Source organism: Erythrolamprus reginae, chromosome 5, assembly GCF_031021105.1.
Source record: "Erythrolamprus reginae isolate rEryReg1 chromosome 5, rEryReg1.hap1, whole genome shotgun sequence".
NCBI lineage: Eukaryota > Metazoa > Chordata > Lepidosauria > Squamata > Dipsadidae > Erythrolamprus > Erythrolamprus reginae.
The window spans coordinates 4,260,748-4,279,164 of NC_091954.1; the positions used below are offsets into that span (position 1 = coordinate 4,260,748).

Here is an 18,417-nt window from a genome sequence, read left to right on the forward strand (position 1 = left end):
ATACTGGTGCTATTTAGCTTAACTGCAATAACATCCAGCTATCTTTTTGCATTCTACATTCCTTATCTACAGAAATCATATCGAAATTTAGATTGATATCCATCTCATTCAAGGCAGGCTCTGAGTCTCTCTAACAAAAAGTGATTATTAGTGTTTTTATTTATTTATTTATTTTATTTATTAAATTTGTATGCCGCCCCTTTCCACAGACTTGGGGCTGCTCACAGCAGTGATTGAAACAATTACAATACAAATCTAACAATACGAAGTTAAAAACCCATAATTTAAAAAACATGCACACAACACACCATACATAAATTATATAGGCCCGGGGAAGATATTTCAATTCCCCCATGCTTGATGGCAGAGGTGGGTTTTGAGAGGTTTACGAAAGGCAAGGAGGGTGGGGGCAATTCTGATCTCTGGGGGGAGTTGGTTCCAGAGGGCCGGGGCCCGCCACAGAGAAGGCTCTTCCTCTGGGTCCCCACCAAATGACATTGTTTAGTCGACGGGACCCGGAAAAGGCCAACTCTGTGGGACCTAACCGGTCCCAGAGATTCGTGCAGCAGAAGACGGTCCCAGAGATATTCTGGTCCGATGCCATGAAGGGCTTTATAGGTCATAACCAACACTTTGAATTGTGACCGGAAACTGATCAGCAGCCAATGCAGACTGCGGAGTGTTGGTGAAACATGGGCATACTTGGGAAAGCCCATGATTGCTCTCGCAGCTGCATTCTGTTATGAGTGATCCACGTCTGGTCACTGATTTTGAGGACCAGGAGATGGAGGAATACCAAAATCTCACCAGGCTCAAGGTCAACTCAGCCTTCCATCCTTCCGAGGTGGGCAAAATGAGGACCCAGATTGTTGGGGCCAAGAGGCCGACTGTAAACCGCTTAGGGAGGGCTGTAAAGTACCGTGAAGTAGTATATAAGTCTAAGTGCTATTACTATAACTGCAGTGATTTGCTTAAGAACCATGGCAGAAAAAAGGTCAAAAAATGAGGCAGGACTCACATAACAATGGCCTTGATTAGCAGTTGGAAATTCTGTGTCCAAATGTGGTCATAAGACTGCGAGGCCCCACTGTGGCCTTGGACAAGATGAAGATCACTCCCGATCTCTTGAATAATTCAGTGGGATCTTCTCAAACTCAAGGGGTCCATTGATAGGTTGGGGTCATTTATATTCACACATATTTCTTAGAAGTATTGGCTTTGATTTAAGCCCACTCCCCTCTCAGATAACAGCACCAGACACTCAAAATCCATTTATATGCACCACATGCGGAAAGTGTTATTTGTGAATTATGTTAACGTATCCTTAATTTAGAAAGTTAAAGAGGAACAGGCCGACAGAAGCATTTAGTAGCATTTTATTAATTTAGCACCAGCCTTTTGTTTTCAGCTATATTTTGCTCCAAAGGGCTTGAGCTGCAAGAGCTAATTTGTCACCATAGTTTTAATATAAAATCTCCTTGAAGAATTAAAGGAAGGCTTCATTAAATGCAATTATCTATGTCCAACATAGCTTGCTATGTTAAAAAAACCCCCACCAAACGGTACAGAACAGAGGGAAATGAAACTATATAATCATCTATCCAAGCTAATGAAATGCCGCTTTTTAGTATTAGTCAGCACAACTGTACGGTTCTTATTAATCCAAAGCACCTCGTATGATTCACTTTTTCATAATTAATGATAAAATATTGCAATGCGTGTGATCCCGAATTGGATGGGTGGTTTGCCGCAGTTTTAAAAAATGAGAGGTGAAATATTTGCAGGGAAAACTGGAAGCAATTGCAATTCTGTCCGTATGAGACCCAGCGACCGGTGAGGTCCCACAGAATCAGCCTTCTCCAGGTCCCGTCAACCAGACTATGTCGTTTGGTGGGACCAAGGGGAAGAGCCTTCTCTGTGGGGGCCCCCTGGAATCAGCTCCTCCCGGAGATTCGCAATGCCCTCGCCTTCCACAAGAGTCTAAAGACTCACTTATGTTGCCAGGCTTGGGGTAATTAGATCTTGGCTCCCTGGCCAATAAATGTGATGATTTGAATTTGTTTGATTGATTTTTAATATATCGGGTTTTTAGCTTATGTAGTTTTTAATTAATTAAATTTGTCTTTGTATTTACTGTTTTATATTATGTGCTGTGAGCTGCCCCCAGTCTTCGGAGAGGAGCGGCATACAAATCTAATAAATAATAATCATGATAATTGATGATGATGATGATGATGATGATGATAATAATAATAATAATAATAATAATAATAAAAATAATAATTCTATATTAAAAGCCGCTGTGTAGACTATCAACAGAATAAAATGATCGTTTAGAAACATAGAAACATAGAAGTCTGACGGCAGAAAAAGACCTCATGGTTCATCTAGTCTGCCCTTATTTATTACTTGGATTTGTATGCCGCCCCTCTCCGAAGACCTTATACTATTTCTGTATTTTATCTTAGGATGGATATATGTTTATCCCAGGCATGTTTAAATTCAGTGACTGTGGATTTATCTACCACGTCTGCTGGAAGTTTGTTCCAAGGATCTACTACTCTTTCAGTAAAATAATATTTTCTCATGTTGCTTTGATCTTACCCCCAACTAACTTTAGATTGTGTCCCCTTGTTCTTGTGTTCACTTTCCTATTAAAAACACTTTCCTCCTGGACCTTATTTAACCCCTTTAATATATTTAAATGTTTCGATCATGTCCCCCCTTTTCCTTCTGTCCTCCAGACTATACAGATTGAGTTCATTAAGTCTTTCCTGACATGTTTTATGCTTAAGGACCTTCCACCATTCTTGTAGCTCGTCTTTGGACCCCTTCAATTTTGTCAATATCTTTTTGTAGGTGAGGTCTCCAGAACTGAACACAGGATTCCAAATGTGGTCTCACCAGCGCTCTATATAAGGGGATCACAATCTCCCTCTTCCTGCTTGTTATACCTCTAGCTATGCAGCCAAAGTTTATTCATGAGATGGAAGTTTTCAAGTATCGCTGAATTCTTTAAGGTCAAAATTTGTCCGCAAAGTTAGTTTGCAGACAATGGAGCCATCATTATGGACATCACAGCAGATGCGATTCAGAAGATGTCATATTAAATGTTTAATCTCAAGGGTGAGGTTCTTGAATCTTATTTTCCTTAGCTTAAAAAACAAACAAATCAAACTTGGGGAAAGGTTTCCCAAATGCTGCATACACTTTTTTTTTTACTCTGTATGTTTCGAACATACACCGAATACGAAGTAGGGTGGAAAATTCAGTAGTCCTTGATTTATATCCATTTATTTAAGGACTTTTGAAATCACACGACTGTTGCATCATTCCCGTAGCTGAGTGATCAAAATTCAGATACTTGGCAACTTCCCAGCAGTCGCTTGTCTGAAATGGTACAGGGCAGGGATGGCGAAGCTTTTTTTCTTTGAGTGCCGAAAGAGCGTGGGCGTGCGCTATTGTGCATGCGCGAGTGTCCACAACCATAATTCAATGCGTGAAGAGGGCAATAACAGCGCCCCCTGGAGGCCCTCGCGCGGAAGCAAAAATACAGTGCTCAAAAAAATAAATGGGACACTTAAACAACACAAAAATAACTCCAAGTCAATCAAACTTTGGTGAAATCAAACTGTCCACTTAGGAAGCGACACTGATTGACCATCCATTTCACCTGCTGTTGTGCACATTCAACTTTGTACAGAAGAAAGTATTCAATGAGAATACTTCATTCATTCTGATCTAGGATGTGTTAGTTGAGTGTTCCCTTTACTTCTTTGAGCAGTGTATCAGTAAAATTCGCCGAAATCCCGCTCTCTTGTGCGTCGGGCATGCGTTGTGGAAGCGCAGCTGTGTGCACATCCCAAAAATCGCTACTGGTGCATAGCACCTGACTCTTCCGGTTGCAGGCCATCTCTGGCCCCATCGTTCCATTGGAAAGAAGTTGGTGGGGGGCAGCAGTAACAAACACAGTGGGAGGAAATGTTTGGTGTCCATTTCCACGATTTAACTCATGCTCAGTGGTGCAGCCTAGTGATCAGCAGCCGGAAAGAGTCGAGGCGATAGGAGAACCCCATTACAGAGCCCGCTGATAGCGTCAGCTGCTGAGACAGAGGCCCAGGGAGGTGGATCCTGGGGCGGGCATGTTACGCTGATGGATGGGGGGGGGGGCATAGCTGGTATATAGCTATATCTGCTATTTTAAAGAAAGCGAGTAAAGCAGGTTTTGGAACAACTCTGCACAATAGCTTAACCAAAGTTCCCCTTTTTCTATTTTTTTTAAACCACAAGATTGACATATCTATATGTAAACAAATGGACTAATAACTGTATTTTGGCAGCGCACTGGCTTCTTGGCAAGGCTGAGAGGAAAACCTTTTTTTTCCTCCAAGGCAACAATTTAATGTTGAATTGGGGGGAAAAAACCTCTCTCTCTCTCTCTCTTTCCATATATACACACACACACACACACTCTTTCCATATACACACACACACACACACATATATATGTGTGTGTGTGTGTGTGTGTGTTTTCGTAGATTTTCACGGGTACAGGTATGATGGTCTTGGTATATTCGGGTTTCTTCCCGTGTAGGATTTGGAAATTTCTGGCGACGTTTCGACGAGGTCCCACTCGTCATCTTCAGGCTGGTGTTTCTGTCCTTGTTCTAGGGCGAACACAGCGAGACCTGAGCTGCCTTCCTTCTATAAATACTGGTGGCTGGGTGTGTTCGCCCTAGAACAAGGACAAGGACATTTACAACAACACAAAGATTGGAACTCCAGCCTGAAGATGGTGAATGTGATTTCACCAAAACGTCGCATAGACATGCAAAACATTACACAGGGCAAAACCCGAACTCAGAACAATCTACATATATATATATATATATATGTGTATAAATGTGTATACACACACACACACACACAAATAAATGTCCATTTGTTCATGACCTCAAATCTCTGAAAGTTGTTCACTGATTGCTTTAAAATTTTGACACGACATTGCATTTGATTGCAAGACTTTTTATATACCAATATTATATAGATGCCACACCTGTGACAGGTAAAAACTGGTGAAAAACATAGGAGTCGCGTTTTGATTGGCTGGTGAAAAACATAGGAGTCCTCTATAAAAAAAAAGAATATTGTGGCCGAATAAAAGTTACCATACCGTCAAACAGCCCATAAGACTCTGTTCGAAGGGCCTCTGGAAAGCTCTTGGATCACCACACCAGTCCAGAAGTTCAGTTGCTGCATTGTGGAAATTGGCAGGATTTTGTAAATGCTGGAACAAAACAGAAAGAGAAGAGCTGAAGGCGATGAGGTACATCCACGATCTCTGACTAAATGGTTTAAATCCCAGCGGCTGCCTTCTACAGGTCAACCAGACAATGCCATCCGGCGGGGCCTAGGGGAAGAGCCTTCTCTGTGGTGGCCCCGGTGCTATGGAATGAGCTCCCCTTTGAAATCCATACTGCCCCCACTCTCCATGCCTTCCATAAACTTTTAAAGACCCACCTGTGTTGGCAGGCCTGATCCCAGTGAAATTTTAACACCTCGCCCCCACCCAATGAATGTGCGAATGTGTGAATCTGTTAGTAATTTTTTAATTATGGGGATTTTAATCTGTAAATTTTATTTAGATTCCTACATGTTGTAAGCTGTCCTGAGTCTCAGGAGAAGGGCAGCATAGAAATCAAATTAATAAATAATAAATACAAATACACACACACACACACACACACATGTAAGTGACAATGGTATGTCTTACATAAAAGGTCTAATTTTTCCCCTCTTGCACTGTTGATTTGATTTATGTTCATCCTTACTACTCCGGTGAGCACATGAGGCAGCTAACCAAGCATTAAAGTATAAACAATCAACCAAATCCAGAGTAAAATTGTCTACCAAGTCAAAGCTGAGCCCAAGAGAAGAATCTTTGCAAATCTCTACACCTTTAGAGAGCAGAAACCAGGGTTCCTAGCGAGGAAGCTGTGAAGAACAGAGGTACCTCCTTAAATGTCAGAGGGGCTCAGGACTCAGAGGGGTTTGTTCATCAAAGTTCTCTTACCATGAAAAGTATAAGAAATTAAGGGAATGTAAATGCATCTGGACCTTAAACTTTAGTAGTTTGTGCACTGTTAGAGAAAGGAAATGCATGACATCTTCAAATCCACACACCTCTGAGAGACCTATAAGAACATACAGACTTGGCCTCCTCCGGGTCCCGTCGACTAAACAGCGCAGGTTGGTAGGACCACGGCGGAGGGCCTTCTCTGTGGCTGCCCCAGCTCTATGGAACCAACTCCCCCTCCCCCGATGTCCATACTGCTCCCACCCTACTGGCCTTCCCGGCAGGCCTGGGGGCCATGAATTGTACATCTTTCTGACTGTCTCAAAATGGGGTGAACAGTGCAGTCAGGCGGTAGGGAAAGCAAGTAGGATGCTTGGCTGCATAGCTAGAGGTATAACAAGCAGGAAGAGGGAGATTATGATCCCGCTGTATAGAGCGCTGGTGAGACCACACTTGGAATACTGTGTTCAGTTCTGGAGACCTCACCTACAAAAAGATATTGACAAAATTGAATGGGTCCAAAGACGGGCTACAAGAATGGTGGAAAGTCTTAAGCATAAAACGTATCAGGAAAGACTTCATGAACTCAATCTGTAGAGTCTGGAGGACAGAAGGAAAAGGGGGACATGATCAAAACATTTAAATATGTTAAAGGGTTAAATAAGGTCCAGGAGGGAAGTGTTTTTAATAGGAAAGTGAACACAAGAACAAGGGGACACAATCTGAAGTTAGTTGGGGGAAAGATCAAAAGCAACGTGAGAAGATATTATTTCACTGAAAGAGTGGTAGATCCTTGGAACAAACTTCCAGCAGACGTGGTTGGTAAATCCACAGTGACTGAATGTAAACATGCCTGGGATAAACATATATCCATTGTAAGATAAAATACAGGAAATAGTATAAGGGCAGACTAGATGGACCATGAGGTCTTTTTCTGCCGTCAGTCCTCTATGTTTCTATACAGAGTTGGCCTCCTCCGGGTCCCGTCGACTAAACAGCGCAGGTTGGTAGGACCATGGGGGAGGGCCTTCTCTGTGGCTGCCCCAGCTCTATGGAACCAACTCCCCCTCCCCCGATGTCCATACTGCTCCCACCCTACTGGCCTTCCCGGCAGGCCTGGGGGCCATGAATTGTACATCTTTCATGGCCAAACTGTATGAATGGTAAGTGTGCATGTGATTGTGTCTTTTTATAATAAATGGGTTTTATCGTGCGGTTAGTTTTAGATATTATATTCAACTTCTCTTATTGCTTTGTATCTTTTGTATTTGTATTATTATTTTGTAAGCCACCCTGAGTCCTTCAAGATTAGGCGGCATAGAAGACAGACAATCAATCAATCAATCAATCAATCAATCTGGTATGGTGTCTTACCTAGCACTCTGTATAATATCCACTAAACCAGAGGTCTCCAACCTTAGCAACTTTGAGGACTGCAACTCCCAGAATTTCAATTCCTACCCTCAAAATGATCCTAAAGAGCACTGCACACCAAGACAACAGGACACAAGAACTTTTCCCCCCTGAACGCCCTCACTCTGCTAAACAAATACTTCCCTCACCACTGTCAAACTATTCACTAAGGTTGCATTACTATTACTATTAGTCTTCTCATCGTTCCTATCCCTTATCTCCTCCCACTTAGGACTATATGGCTGTAATGTGTTGCTTGTATTGGTTGTTTCCAGATTGCTTATTTGTACCCTATGACGATCATCAAGTGTTGAACCTCATGATTCTTGATGAATGTTTATCTTGTCTTTTTATGTTCACTGAGAGCATCTGCACCAAAGACAAATTCCTTGTGTGTCCAATCACACTTGGCCAATAAAGAATTCTGTTCTGTTCTGTTGTTCTATTGTGTTCTATTCTATTCCTATTTCTATTCTATTTTTATTCCATTGGAGGAGGAGGAGGAAGAGAAGGAGGAAAAGGAGAAGGAGAAGGAGGAAAAGGACGAAGAGGAGGAGGAGGAAGAGGAGGAGAAGGAGGAAGAGGAGGAAAAGTAGAAGGAGAAGGAGGAAAAGGAAGAAGAGGAAGAGGAGGAGGAAGAGAAGGAGGAAAAGGAAGAAGAGGAGGAGGAGGAGGAAAAGGAGAAGGAGAAGGAGGAAAAGGAAGAAAAGGAAGAGGAGGAGGAAGAGGAGGAGAAGGAGAAGGAGGAAAAGGAAGAAGAGGAGGAGGAGGAAGAGGAGGAGAAGGAGAAGAAGGCTACATCATGAAGTGTCCTGCTGTTTTATATTTACAGGTATGGCGTAACTTTGCTTATATTCCAAGTCCCTCATCTTTTTGCCTTTGATCGTTTCGAACATGTGTCCTCATTTGTAAATTCTGCATGAAAAGTTTACACCTCTTAAAAGTTAAGCTCTCGTCTTAAACGTTTCCAAGTTTCAAAAACATTGCTTTACACCAGTTGCTCCCAAATTTCTGTGGTGTCGTTCAAACAGAGAGGTTTCAAGCCATGGACCTCCTCAACCAGGAAAACGTAACTGAAGCGTTGGCTTCTGTTTTGCCTCTGTGTGTTTGGTGAAACAACCAAACTGCGCTATAAACCCATTCTATGCTTCCGGAAACAAGGCATGGCTAACCATTGCTTGCGGACTCTTCCTGATATATACCTTCAACTTCCTCCTCTGCCCTCTTAACACGTCTTCTCCAGGATTTAAACATTTAGGCTGCCTACCTGACCAAGGCACTTCTCCAAAATTTGGATTGTGTGCAGAGTTTCCTGTTCTTCGGTATCCGATTGTGCAAGGGGACCCATAGACGAGGGTTCGTTTGCTACCAGCCAAGCAGCTTCTGGAAAATGTTCAGTCTCTGTTGAAAGCGACGTAGCGCTTGGAGGGATCTTCAAATTTCCACAACCTCCATGTTGCCAATAAGTCCTACCATCCTTCTTCTTTGGAGCCATTCTCTCTCTCCACTCTCTTTTCTCTCTCTCTCCCTCTTTCTCTCTTTCCCCCTCCTCCCCCTCTTCTCCTTCTCTCCCTTTCCTCCTTCTTTGCCTCCGTTTCTCTCCTCGTTCTCCTTCTACTCTCCTCCTCTTCTCCCTTGTTCCCTCTCCTCCTCTTCTCCTCCTCGCTCCCCTCTTTTCCTTATAATAATTTAATAATAATAATTTATTAGATTTGTATGCCGCCTCTCTCTTTAGACTCCGTATCCTTTCTCTCCTCTTCCTCCTCTTTTCCTTTTTGTCTTCCCCTTCTCCTCTTCCTCCCCTACGCCCCCTCTCCCTCCTCTTCCTCTCCTCCTTCTCTTCTTTGTCCCTCTCTTTTTTCCTCTTCCTCTTCTCCCCCTCTCCTCCTCTTCCTCTCCTTCTTCCCTTCTTTGTCCCTCTCTTTTTCTCCTCTTCCCCTTCTCCCCCTTTCCTCCTCTTCCTCTCCTCCTTCTCTTCTTTGTCCCTCTCTTTTTCCCCTCTTCCTCTTCTCCCCTCTCCTCCTCTTCCTCTCCTCCTTCTCTTCTTTGTCCCTCTCTTTTTTCCCTCTTCCTCTTCTCCCCTCTCCTCCTCTTCCTCTCCTCCTTCCCTTCTTTGTCCCTCTCTTTTTCTCCTCTTCCCCTTCTCCCCCTCTCCTCCTCTCCCTCTCCTCCTTCTCTTCTTTGTCCCTCTCTTTTTCTCCTCTTCCCCCTCTCCTCCTCTTCCTCTCCTCCTTCTCTTCTTTGTCTCTCTCTTTGTCTCCTCTTCCCCTTCTCCCCCTCTCCTCCTCCTCCTCCTTCTGTTCTTCTTCTCCTTCTCTTCCTCTCTCTCCTTTTTTTTGGGGGGGGGGGAAGAGAAGACAAGGAAAGAACTGAACTCAAAATTCTAAGAAAAAAAGGTCTAAAATCCCGCAGCCTGGAACGTTATCAAGCCACTTCAGGAAGGACCAGCCAGCAAGCGAGAGGAAGAGACGCTTGATTAAAATCCTTTATGGTTTTTTCTGTTTCTCTCCTTTATCCAAACAGGAAGTAGCCAGCCTTCTGCCTGCCCCTTTTAAACAGTTTCTGTTAATTCTTTGGGTTTTTGAAGCCCGGGAAGGTAGCTGTGTCATCGCCTGCTCTTCTGGCGGTTAGAAACCAATATTCTATAGGATGAGCATGAGGCAAGATCTGGGACATCCTACTCAAAAGGAAGTTGCTCCATTACGTCACTCAGATCAATTTGGTTTTTTTAGCCTCTCCTATAAGACCACCCTGCATGCTTTTTTTTTTCTGGTATAAGTTTTTTTTTAATTTTCTCCACCATAAAGTAAAACAATATATAATTAAACACAACAACAAGGCTTAAAATCAACCATATATACACTTTTCTTTTCTTATTACTCCTTGAATGGGGGCTTTTAACTCTCTTAGTCTAAAACTTTCTATCAATTTTATAAAACATTATCAATTCTTAAAAAATCTAAACAAAATTTCTTCCTCTCCGTCTTACTATAAAAAGTTACATTACATCAATGCAAAGGATAACAAAATCTCTTTTATCTAAATTTTAATATTGTATCATATAGCTAATTAAAATTATACACACACACACACACACCAAAGAATGTTCTTTCTGCGCCAGCTCAGGAAGCTCAAGGTGCCCAAGGAGCTGCTGATCCAGTTCTACAGAGGAATCACTGAGTCTGTCATCTGCACCTCCAGAACTGTCTGGTTTGGTTCTGCAACCCAACAGGACCGACACAGACTTCAGAGGAGAATCAGAACTGCAGAAAAAGCAATTGCTGCCAACCTGCCTTCCATTGAGGACCTGTATACTGCAGGAGTCAAAAAGAGGGCGGGGAAAATATTTACTGACCCCTCACATCCTGGACAAAAACTGTTTCAACTCCTACTCTCAAAACATCACTACAGAGCACTGCACACCAAGACAACTAGACACAAGAACAGTTTTTTTCCGAACGCCATCACTCTACTAAACAAATAATTCCCTCAACACTGTCAGACTTTCTACTAAATCTGCACTTCTATTCTACTAGTTTTTCTCATCATTCCTTTCACCCATTTCCTCCCATGTTGACTGTATGACTGTAACTTGTTGCTTATATCCTAAGATTTTTTATTAATATTGATTCTTCATTGCTTATTTGACCCCATGACAATCATTAAGTGTTGTTCCACATGATTCTTGACAAATCTATATTTTATTTTATGTACACTGAGAGCATATGCACCAAGACAAATTCCTTGTGTGTCCAATCACACTTGGCCAATAAAATTCTATTCTATTCTATTCTATATATAGAAACTATTCATAATATATCACCTACTTCATAAGATAAAGTTGTATATGTTTAAAATTTAAACCATAAGTAAATTTTGTGTTATATCATTATATAGTGCTACCACCATTTATCATCTTTACCATCTGGCTTCCAAAATTTAAACCAAATTCTCATGCTTCAATTTTTCCCACAATTACTAATACATACATATTTCTTAGTTTTCTATCCAATCATAAAACGTCCCCCAAATTTTATAATAATTCAAGTCTTGTTTATCTTTAAGTTTCAAAGTCAATCTACTCATCTCTGCACAATCCATAATTTTTCTCAAAACTTCCCTTTCTGTTGGTATCCTATTCAATTTCCAACATTGTGCATATACAATCTTAGCTGCTGTAACTATGTCTCACTCTGCATGCTTGAAGTAATATTTGAAAGTCCCGCCCGCCCGTTTGCAAAGCAGAACAAATAAGATTGCATCCTGTACGGGACTATCAATAACCGACTCTCCATTTGTTTCTTGTTTTTACCTTCCGGAATGTCAACGCTAACAAATGCGCCTGTCCATTCGGACATAAACACTCTAGAAAACGTCCAGAGAGACTTTACTAGAAGAGCCCTCCACTCCTCCACTCGCAACAGAATACCCCACGCAACTAGACTTACAATCCTAGGTTTAGAAAGCTTAGAACTATGTCGCCTTAAACACGACCTAAGCAACAATTCCATAAAATCATCTGCTGCAACATCCTTCCTGTCAACGACTACTTCAGGTTCAACCATAGCAACACACGAGCACACAACAGATACAAACTTAAAGTAAACCGCTCCAAACATGACTCATTTATCATATGATATTGATGTACAGGTATTTATTCTGGTTGTGCTGGTTTATCATTGTTTACTTTATTGCTCTATTATTTTATGTCTCTTCTGCTCACACACATATTTTCCCCCTTTGCTTCCTTTTTCATGTTGTAAGGCCGCCTGGAGTAACCCAGCCTAGAGAAGCAGCAAATAAATCTAACAAACAAAACAAAGCATGCAAACAAATACATAAATAGCTGCTTTAACTTTTCTCTTCATTCAAACAGCTTTCATTTTTTTGTTGGTTGGTTGGTTGTTTTGTCAGGAGCCAAAGGTAGTGGGTAACATAAACATTAGCATGGTAGATTAAATTAGGCAATAGGACAGTAGGATGGGGATGGTAGGCACAATGGTGCGCTTATGGACACCCCTTACAGACCTCTTAGGAATGGGGTGAGATTGACTGTAGACAGTCTAAAGTTAAAGTTTTGGGGGTTTGGGGAAGAAATCACAGAGTCGGGTAGGGCATTCCAGGCATTGATCACTCTGTTGCTGAAGTCGTGTTTTCTGCAGTCGAGTTTGGAATGGTTTACATTAGATTTGAATCGATTGTGTACTTGTGCATTGTTGCAGTTGAAGCTGAAGAAATCATTGACAGGTAAGACATTGTGGTAAATGATTTTATGAATTACTCTTAGGTCAAATCGAAGGCGACAAAGCTTTAGGCTATCTAAGCCCAAAATTTCACGTCTAGTGGAATAAGGTACAGTGGTACCTCTACTTATGAACTTAATTCGTTCCGTGAGCAGGTTCTTAAGTAGAAAGGTTTGTAAGAAGAAGCAATTTTTCCCATAGGAATCAATGTCAAAGCAAATAATGTGTGCGATTAGGAAAACCACAGGGAGGGTGGAAGCCCTGAGATTCCTAGAGAGGCCCCACGGAGGCTTCTCCTCGCCTTTTCCGACTCTGTTTCCTCCCCAGAGATTTCTAGAGAGGCCCCACGGAGGCTTCTTCCCACCTTTTCTGATCCTGTTTCCTCCCAGGAGATTCCTAGAGAGGCCCCACGGAGGCTTCTTCCTGCCTTTTCCAGTTACAGTTTTGGAGGCTCGGGTTTGTAAGTAGAAAATGGTTCTTAAGAAGATGCAAAAAAATCTTGAACACCCGGTTGTTATCTAGAAAAGTTCGTAAGTAGAGACATGTTTAGGTGGAGGTACCACTGTACAGTATTCTGTTGCGAGCAGAGGTGGAGGACTCTTCTTTTGAAATATTTTTGGACTCTCTCGATTGTATTGATATCTGGTATGCAGTGCGGGTTCCAGACAGGTGAACTGTATTCAAGAATTGGTCTAGCAAATGTTTTGTATGTGCTAGTTAGTAGATTAGTATTGCCAGAGAAGAAGCTACGCAGGATTAGATTAATAACTCTTAGTGCCTTTTTAGCAATGCTGTTACAGTGAGCTCTGGCACTGAGATCATTAGATATGAGTACTCATATGAGGTCCTTGACAGAGTGAGGGTCACCCTTCATGGCACCGGACCAGACTATCTCAGGGACTGCCTTCTGCTGCACGAATCCCAGTGACCAGTTAGGTCCCACAGAGTGGGTCTTCTCTGGGTCCCGTCAACTAAACAATTTTGCTTGGTGGGACCCAGGGGAAGAGCCTTCTCTGTGGCGGCCCCGGCCCTCTGGAACCAACTCCCCCCAGAGATTATAATTGCTCCCACCCTCCTTGCCTTTCGTCAGCTTCTCAAAACCCACCTCTGCCGCCAGGCATGGGGGAACTGAGATACTCTTTCCCCCTAGGCCTTTACAATTTTATGCATGGTATGTCTGTATGTATGTTTGGTTTTACAATAAGGGTTTTTAACTTTTTAAATATTGGATTGTTATATGCTGTTTTACTACTGTTGTTAGCCACCCCGAGTCTACGGAGAGGGGTGGCATACAAATCCAATAAAATCCAATCAAATCAAATCTATAAGGTCTTTAATGATTCCTGGCTCTTACTTACTGACCTACAAAGGGACATTAGGATGAGTGGCTAAAACTATTTTCCAGATGTTAAACTTGCTCAACCTTGTCTGTCAAAGTTATCAATTTGGTAGGAAAGTTTGGTTTTTATTTTTTTCTGGCTGATCTGCTACTCCGTTGCTGGATGTGGGGAAAACATATGTGAGAGGAAAGATTCACACTCTATCTGGAATATTCCTAGATGTGCCTCGGTTATTGTGACCGTTTTGTCTCGAGCGCTACTTCAGCACAAAAGAAGCACTAGAGACAGAACAACGAGATAAAGGATCTGAGGTTGGAGATGACTCATAAAATTAGAGAGATATTAAAATATTTCGCTGCAGACTTGCCATGTTTGATTTACAGCCTCGGAGGATACTGCTAACCCACGTTGGAAATAAGTCAAATGGAGACGGATTTGACAGCGTCTCAAATGTTGTGTCTACACTTCAGACTCGAGAGTAGGCCCTTGAAAGGGCTGGATTTTCACGAAAGTACCTGCAACACGCGTAGCAACTACTCTCTCGGAGGACTGTAAGGGAGAAGCCTTTAATTAGGGGCCATTCATGTGGTCTGAATATTCTGTCGTTCCCTACCTTACACAGGTGGGAATCCTATTACAACAGAAACCGCCCACGAAAGTCGAATTTCCGCGAAGTAGAGATGCGGAAGTAAATACAGTGAACCCTCGATCATCGCGAGGGTTCCGTTCCAGGACCCCAAGCGATGATCGATTTTTCGCGAAGTAGCGGTGCGGAAGTAAAAACACCATCTGCGCGTGCGCAGATGGTGTTTTTACTTCCACTGCCGCCCGCCCTTCACCCGCCCACCCCGTTGCTCGCGCCTGGGGTGCGCGCGCGCTTGGGGAAACCCTAGCTCCGCTTCCCAGCTGGGAAGCAGAGCTAGGCTGCCCCAAGCTCGCGCGCGCCGCCCGCCCACGCTGTTGCCGGCTCCGCTTCCCAGCTGGGAAGCGGAGCTAGGCTGCCCCAAGCTCGCGCGCGCCGCCCGCCCACGCTGTTGCCGGCTCCGCTTCCCAGCTGGGAAGCGGAGCTAGGCTGCCCCAAGCTCGCGCGCGCCGCCCGCCCGCCCACGCTGTTGCCGGCTCCGCTTCCCAGCTGGGAAGCGGAGCTAGGCTGCCCCAAGCTCGCGCGCGCCGCCCGCCCGCCCACGCTGTTGCCGGCTCCGCTTCCCAGCTGGGAAGCGGAGCTAGGCTGCCCCAAGCTCACGCGCGCCGCCCGCCCGCCCACGCTGTTGCCGGCTCCGCTTCCCAGCTGGGAAGCGGAGCTAGGCTGCCCCAAGCTCGCCCGCGCCGCCCGCCCGCCCACGCTGTTGCCGGCTCCGCTTCCCAGCTGGGAAGCGGAGCTAGGCTGCCCCAAGCTCGCCCACGCCGCCCGCCCACGCTGTTGCCGGCTCCGCTTCCCAGCTGGGAAGCAGAGCTAGGGTGCCCCAAGCTCACGCTCCAGCCCACCGCCGCTGGGGTCTTACCGGGGCAAGAGGGGGAAGACCCAGGGAAGCCTCTGCCCGGCGGGGAAACTCCACCATCTACGCCTGCGTGGAAGGGCACGCATGCGCAGATGGTGGAGTTTACTTCCGGGTTGAAAACTAGCGAAATAGCCCTTTCGCGATCCTTGAGGACGCGAAACTCGAGGGTTCACTGTACACTATTTTTGGCTATGAACAGTATCCCAAGCCTTCCCTTAACACTTTAAACCCCTAAATTACCATTTCCCATTCGCTTAGCAACCATTTAGATTATTCCTCACCATGTTTATATATTAAAGTTGTTCTGTCGAGCTCTCTGGTAAACTCCTCCCAAAAATGCACAGATACAATTTCAGACACATAGACACGTTTGAAAATTCAAAACAATGTTCTTTATAATGAAAATTCACTTAAACCAAGCCCTCTTTTGGAGCACTTGTCTCCAACCAAACCGGTAATTTGTACAAGTCCCTTATCAGTTCTGTGATACTTAGCTTGCAGCTGTGAGGTCATTCACAGTCCTTCTTTTTTCACAAAGTGAAACACACATTGCCCTGGTTTAGTTTCAAAGCGGGGGAAAATCAGCACACAAAAGGTCAAAGTCAGTAAAGCAGTCACGAAACACAATGATCAGATAATCCTCAACACTGGCCAAACCCACCGGCTGCTCTTTATAGCAGCCTCACTAATGACCACAGCCCCACCCAACCACAGGTGGCCTCATGTTCTTTGATAATAATCTCTTAGTTGTTGTTGCCTATGCATTGCTCTCCGCATGCGTGGCTGTATCATTAACTCTTGTTCTGAATCCAAGGAGGAGCTAGAGAATTGATCTCCTTCTGAGCTGTCTGCCCCACTCTCCTCCTCCCTGTCACTCCTGTCTTCTTGATCAGAGGAGCCTTCATCAGCAGATTCCACCGGGGGCAAAACAGGCCTGCAGCATGTGGATGTCTCCACCACATCCACAGTCCTTGGGGCAGGAGCTGGGCCAGAGTTAACCACAACAAAAGTTTATTAAAAAATATTTATTAAAGGAGGATGAAGGTTTGGTGATGACATATGACATCATCGATCGGGAAAAACCGTGGTATAGGGGAAAAAACACCGCCAAGTATTTTTTAATTAATCTTTTTGAAAATCCGTGGTATAGGCTTTTCGGGAAGTTCGAACCCGCGAAAATCGAGGAAACGCTGTACTTTTTATTTTAAAAGTAATGAAGGATCATACTAAGGTACTAGAGAAGGAAGGACAATAAAAAACAATTAAGTATTCGATAAATAGTGCATAAACTTACTACACCTACTACGTCCGTCCCCCCACCCCGGTGGGGGCAGCAGCCCATCACTGGATGGGAGGGAAGAAGTGACCCAAAGTTTGTCAATTGTCCATACCTGACAGAGAACAGATGCTGGAGGTGGGAAGGAAGTGAAGACGATTATTAGAGTTTCATATTATTTCAAGCTTTTGCGTTGGCTCAAAATTGCTTGGCAAGGCTGTGGGGCAATGAAAGGCTTCCTTGAATCGAAGCTTTCTGCTTTGGTCTTTCCAGATGGGAAGTTGAACAACTATCCTTGTGGTGTGACCAGAACAATCTAGAACTGAACACACTCAAAACCGTAGAAATGGTGGTAGACTTTAGGAGAAACCCTTCCACCTCTCACAATACTAGACAACACAGTATCAACAGTAGAGACCTTCAAATTTCTAGGTTCTATCATATCTCAAGACCTAAAATGGTCACCTAACATCAAAAACATCATCAAAAAAGCACAACCAAGAATGTTCTTTCTGCGCCAACTCAGGAAGCTCAAACTGCCCCAGGAGCTGCTGATACAGTTCTACAGAGGAATCATTGAGTCTGTCATCTGCACCTCTATAACTGTCTGGTTTGGTGCTGCAACCCAACAGGACCGACACAGACTTCAGAGGATAATCAGAATTGCAGAAAAAACAATTGCTGCCAACCTGCCTTCCATTGAGGACCTGTATACTGCACGAGTCAAAAAGAGGGCGGGGAAAATATTTACTGACCCCCTCACATCCTGGACACAAACTGTTTCAACTCCTACCCTCAAAACATCGCTACAGAGCACTGCACACCAAGACAACTAGACACAAGAACAGTTTTTTTCCAAACACCATCACTCTACTAAACAAATAATTTCCTCAGCACTGTCAGACTTTCTACTAAATCTGCACTTCTATTCTACTAGTTTTTCTCATCATTCCTATCACCCATTTCCTCCCACTTAGGACTGTATGACTGTCACTTGTTGCTTATATCCTAAGTTTTTTATTAATATTGCTTCTTCATTGCTTATTTGACCCCTATGACAATCATTAAGTGTCATACCATATGATTCTTGACAAATGTATATTTTATTTTTTGTACGCTGAGAGCATCTGCACCAAGACAAATTCCTTGTGTGTCCAATCACACTTGGCCAATAAAATTCTATTCTATTCTATTCTTAAAATTGCTTGGCCAGAAAGCACTTTTAATATTTTTTTTTCAATTCCCTGGGGAAGGACTGAGGCAGCATCTCGCACGGTGGCATCTAGGGATGGGGGAAGGCATTTAAATCATTAAAAGACCGTGTGTGTCACGGCATCCAAACGCGGATGCTCTGACCTACATATTTGCAGCAGGCACCAGAATTCCAGTGCATAACTGCATAAAGATGTCATAGCTCGCGTTGCCACTTTTGAGGTCGTTATGGGTTGTTGTGGCTGCGGTTGGCTTGACATGGATGAGAACCGTGTGATGCGTGCATATGTCTGAAATGGGAAAATATTGCTAAGGACGGAGGGAAGGAGGGAGGGAAGGAGAAGAGGAGGAGGAGGAG

General features: G+C 43.7%; 1 protein-coding gene across 8 annotated transcripts in view; it reads right to left on the reverse strand.

Moving 5' to 3' along the window:
• The window catches only part of ZMIZ1 (zinc finger MIZ-type containing 1), a 479,806-nt gene that overhangs the window by 145,287 nt on the left and 316,102 nt on the right, over window positions 1–18,417 (reverse strand). For all 8 annotated transcript variants that reach the window (XM_070751999.1, XM_070752003.1, XM_070752002.1 and 5 more), the window contains exon 6: window positions 5,174–5,287. In XM_070751999.1, coding sequence (XP_070608100.1) covers window positions 5,174–5,287 — 114 coding nt within the window. The remainder of the gene's footprint in view (window positions 1–5,173; window positions 5,288–18,417) is intronic.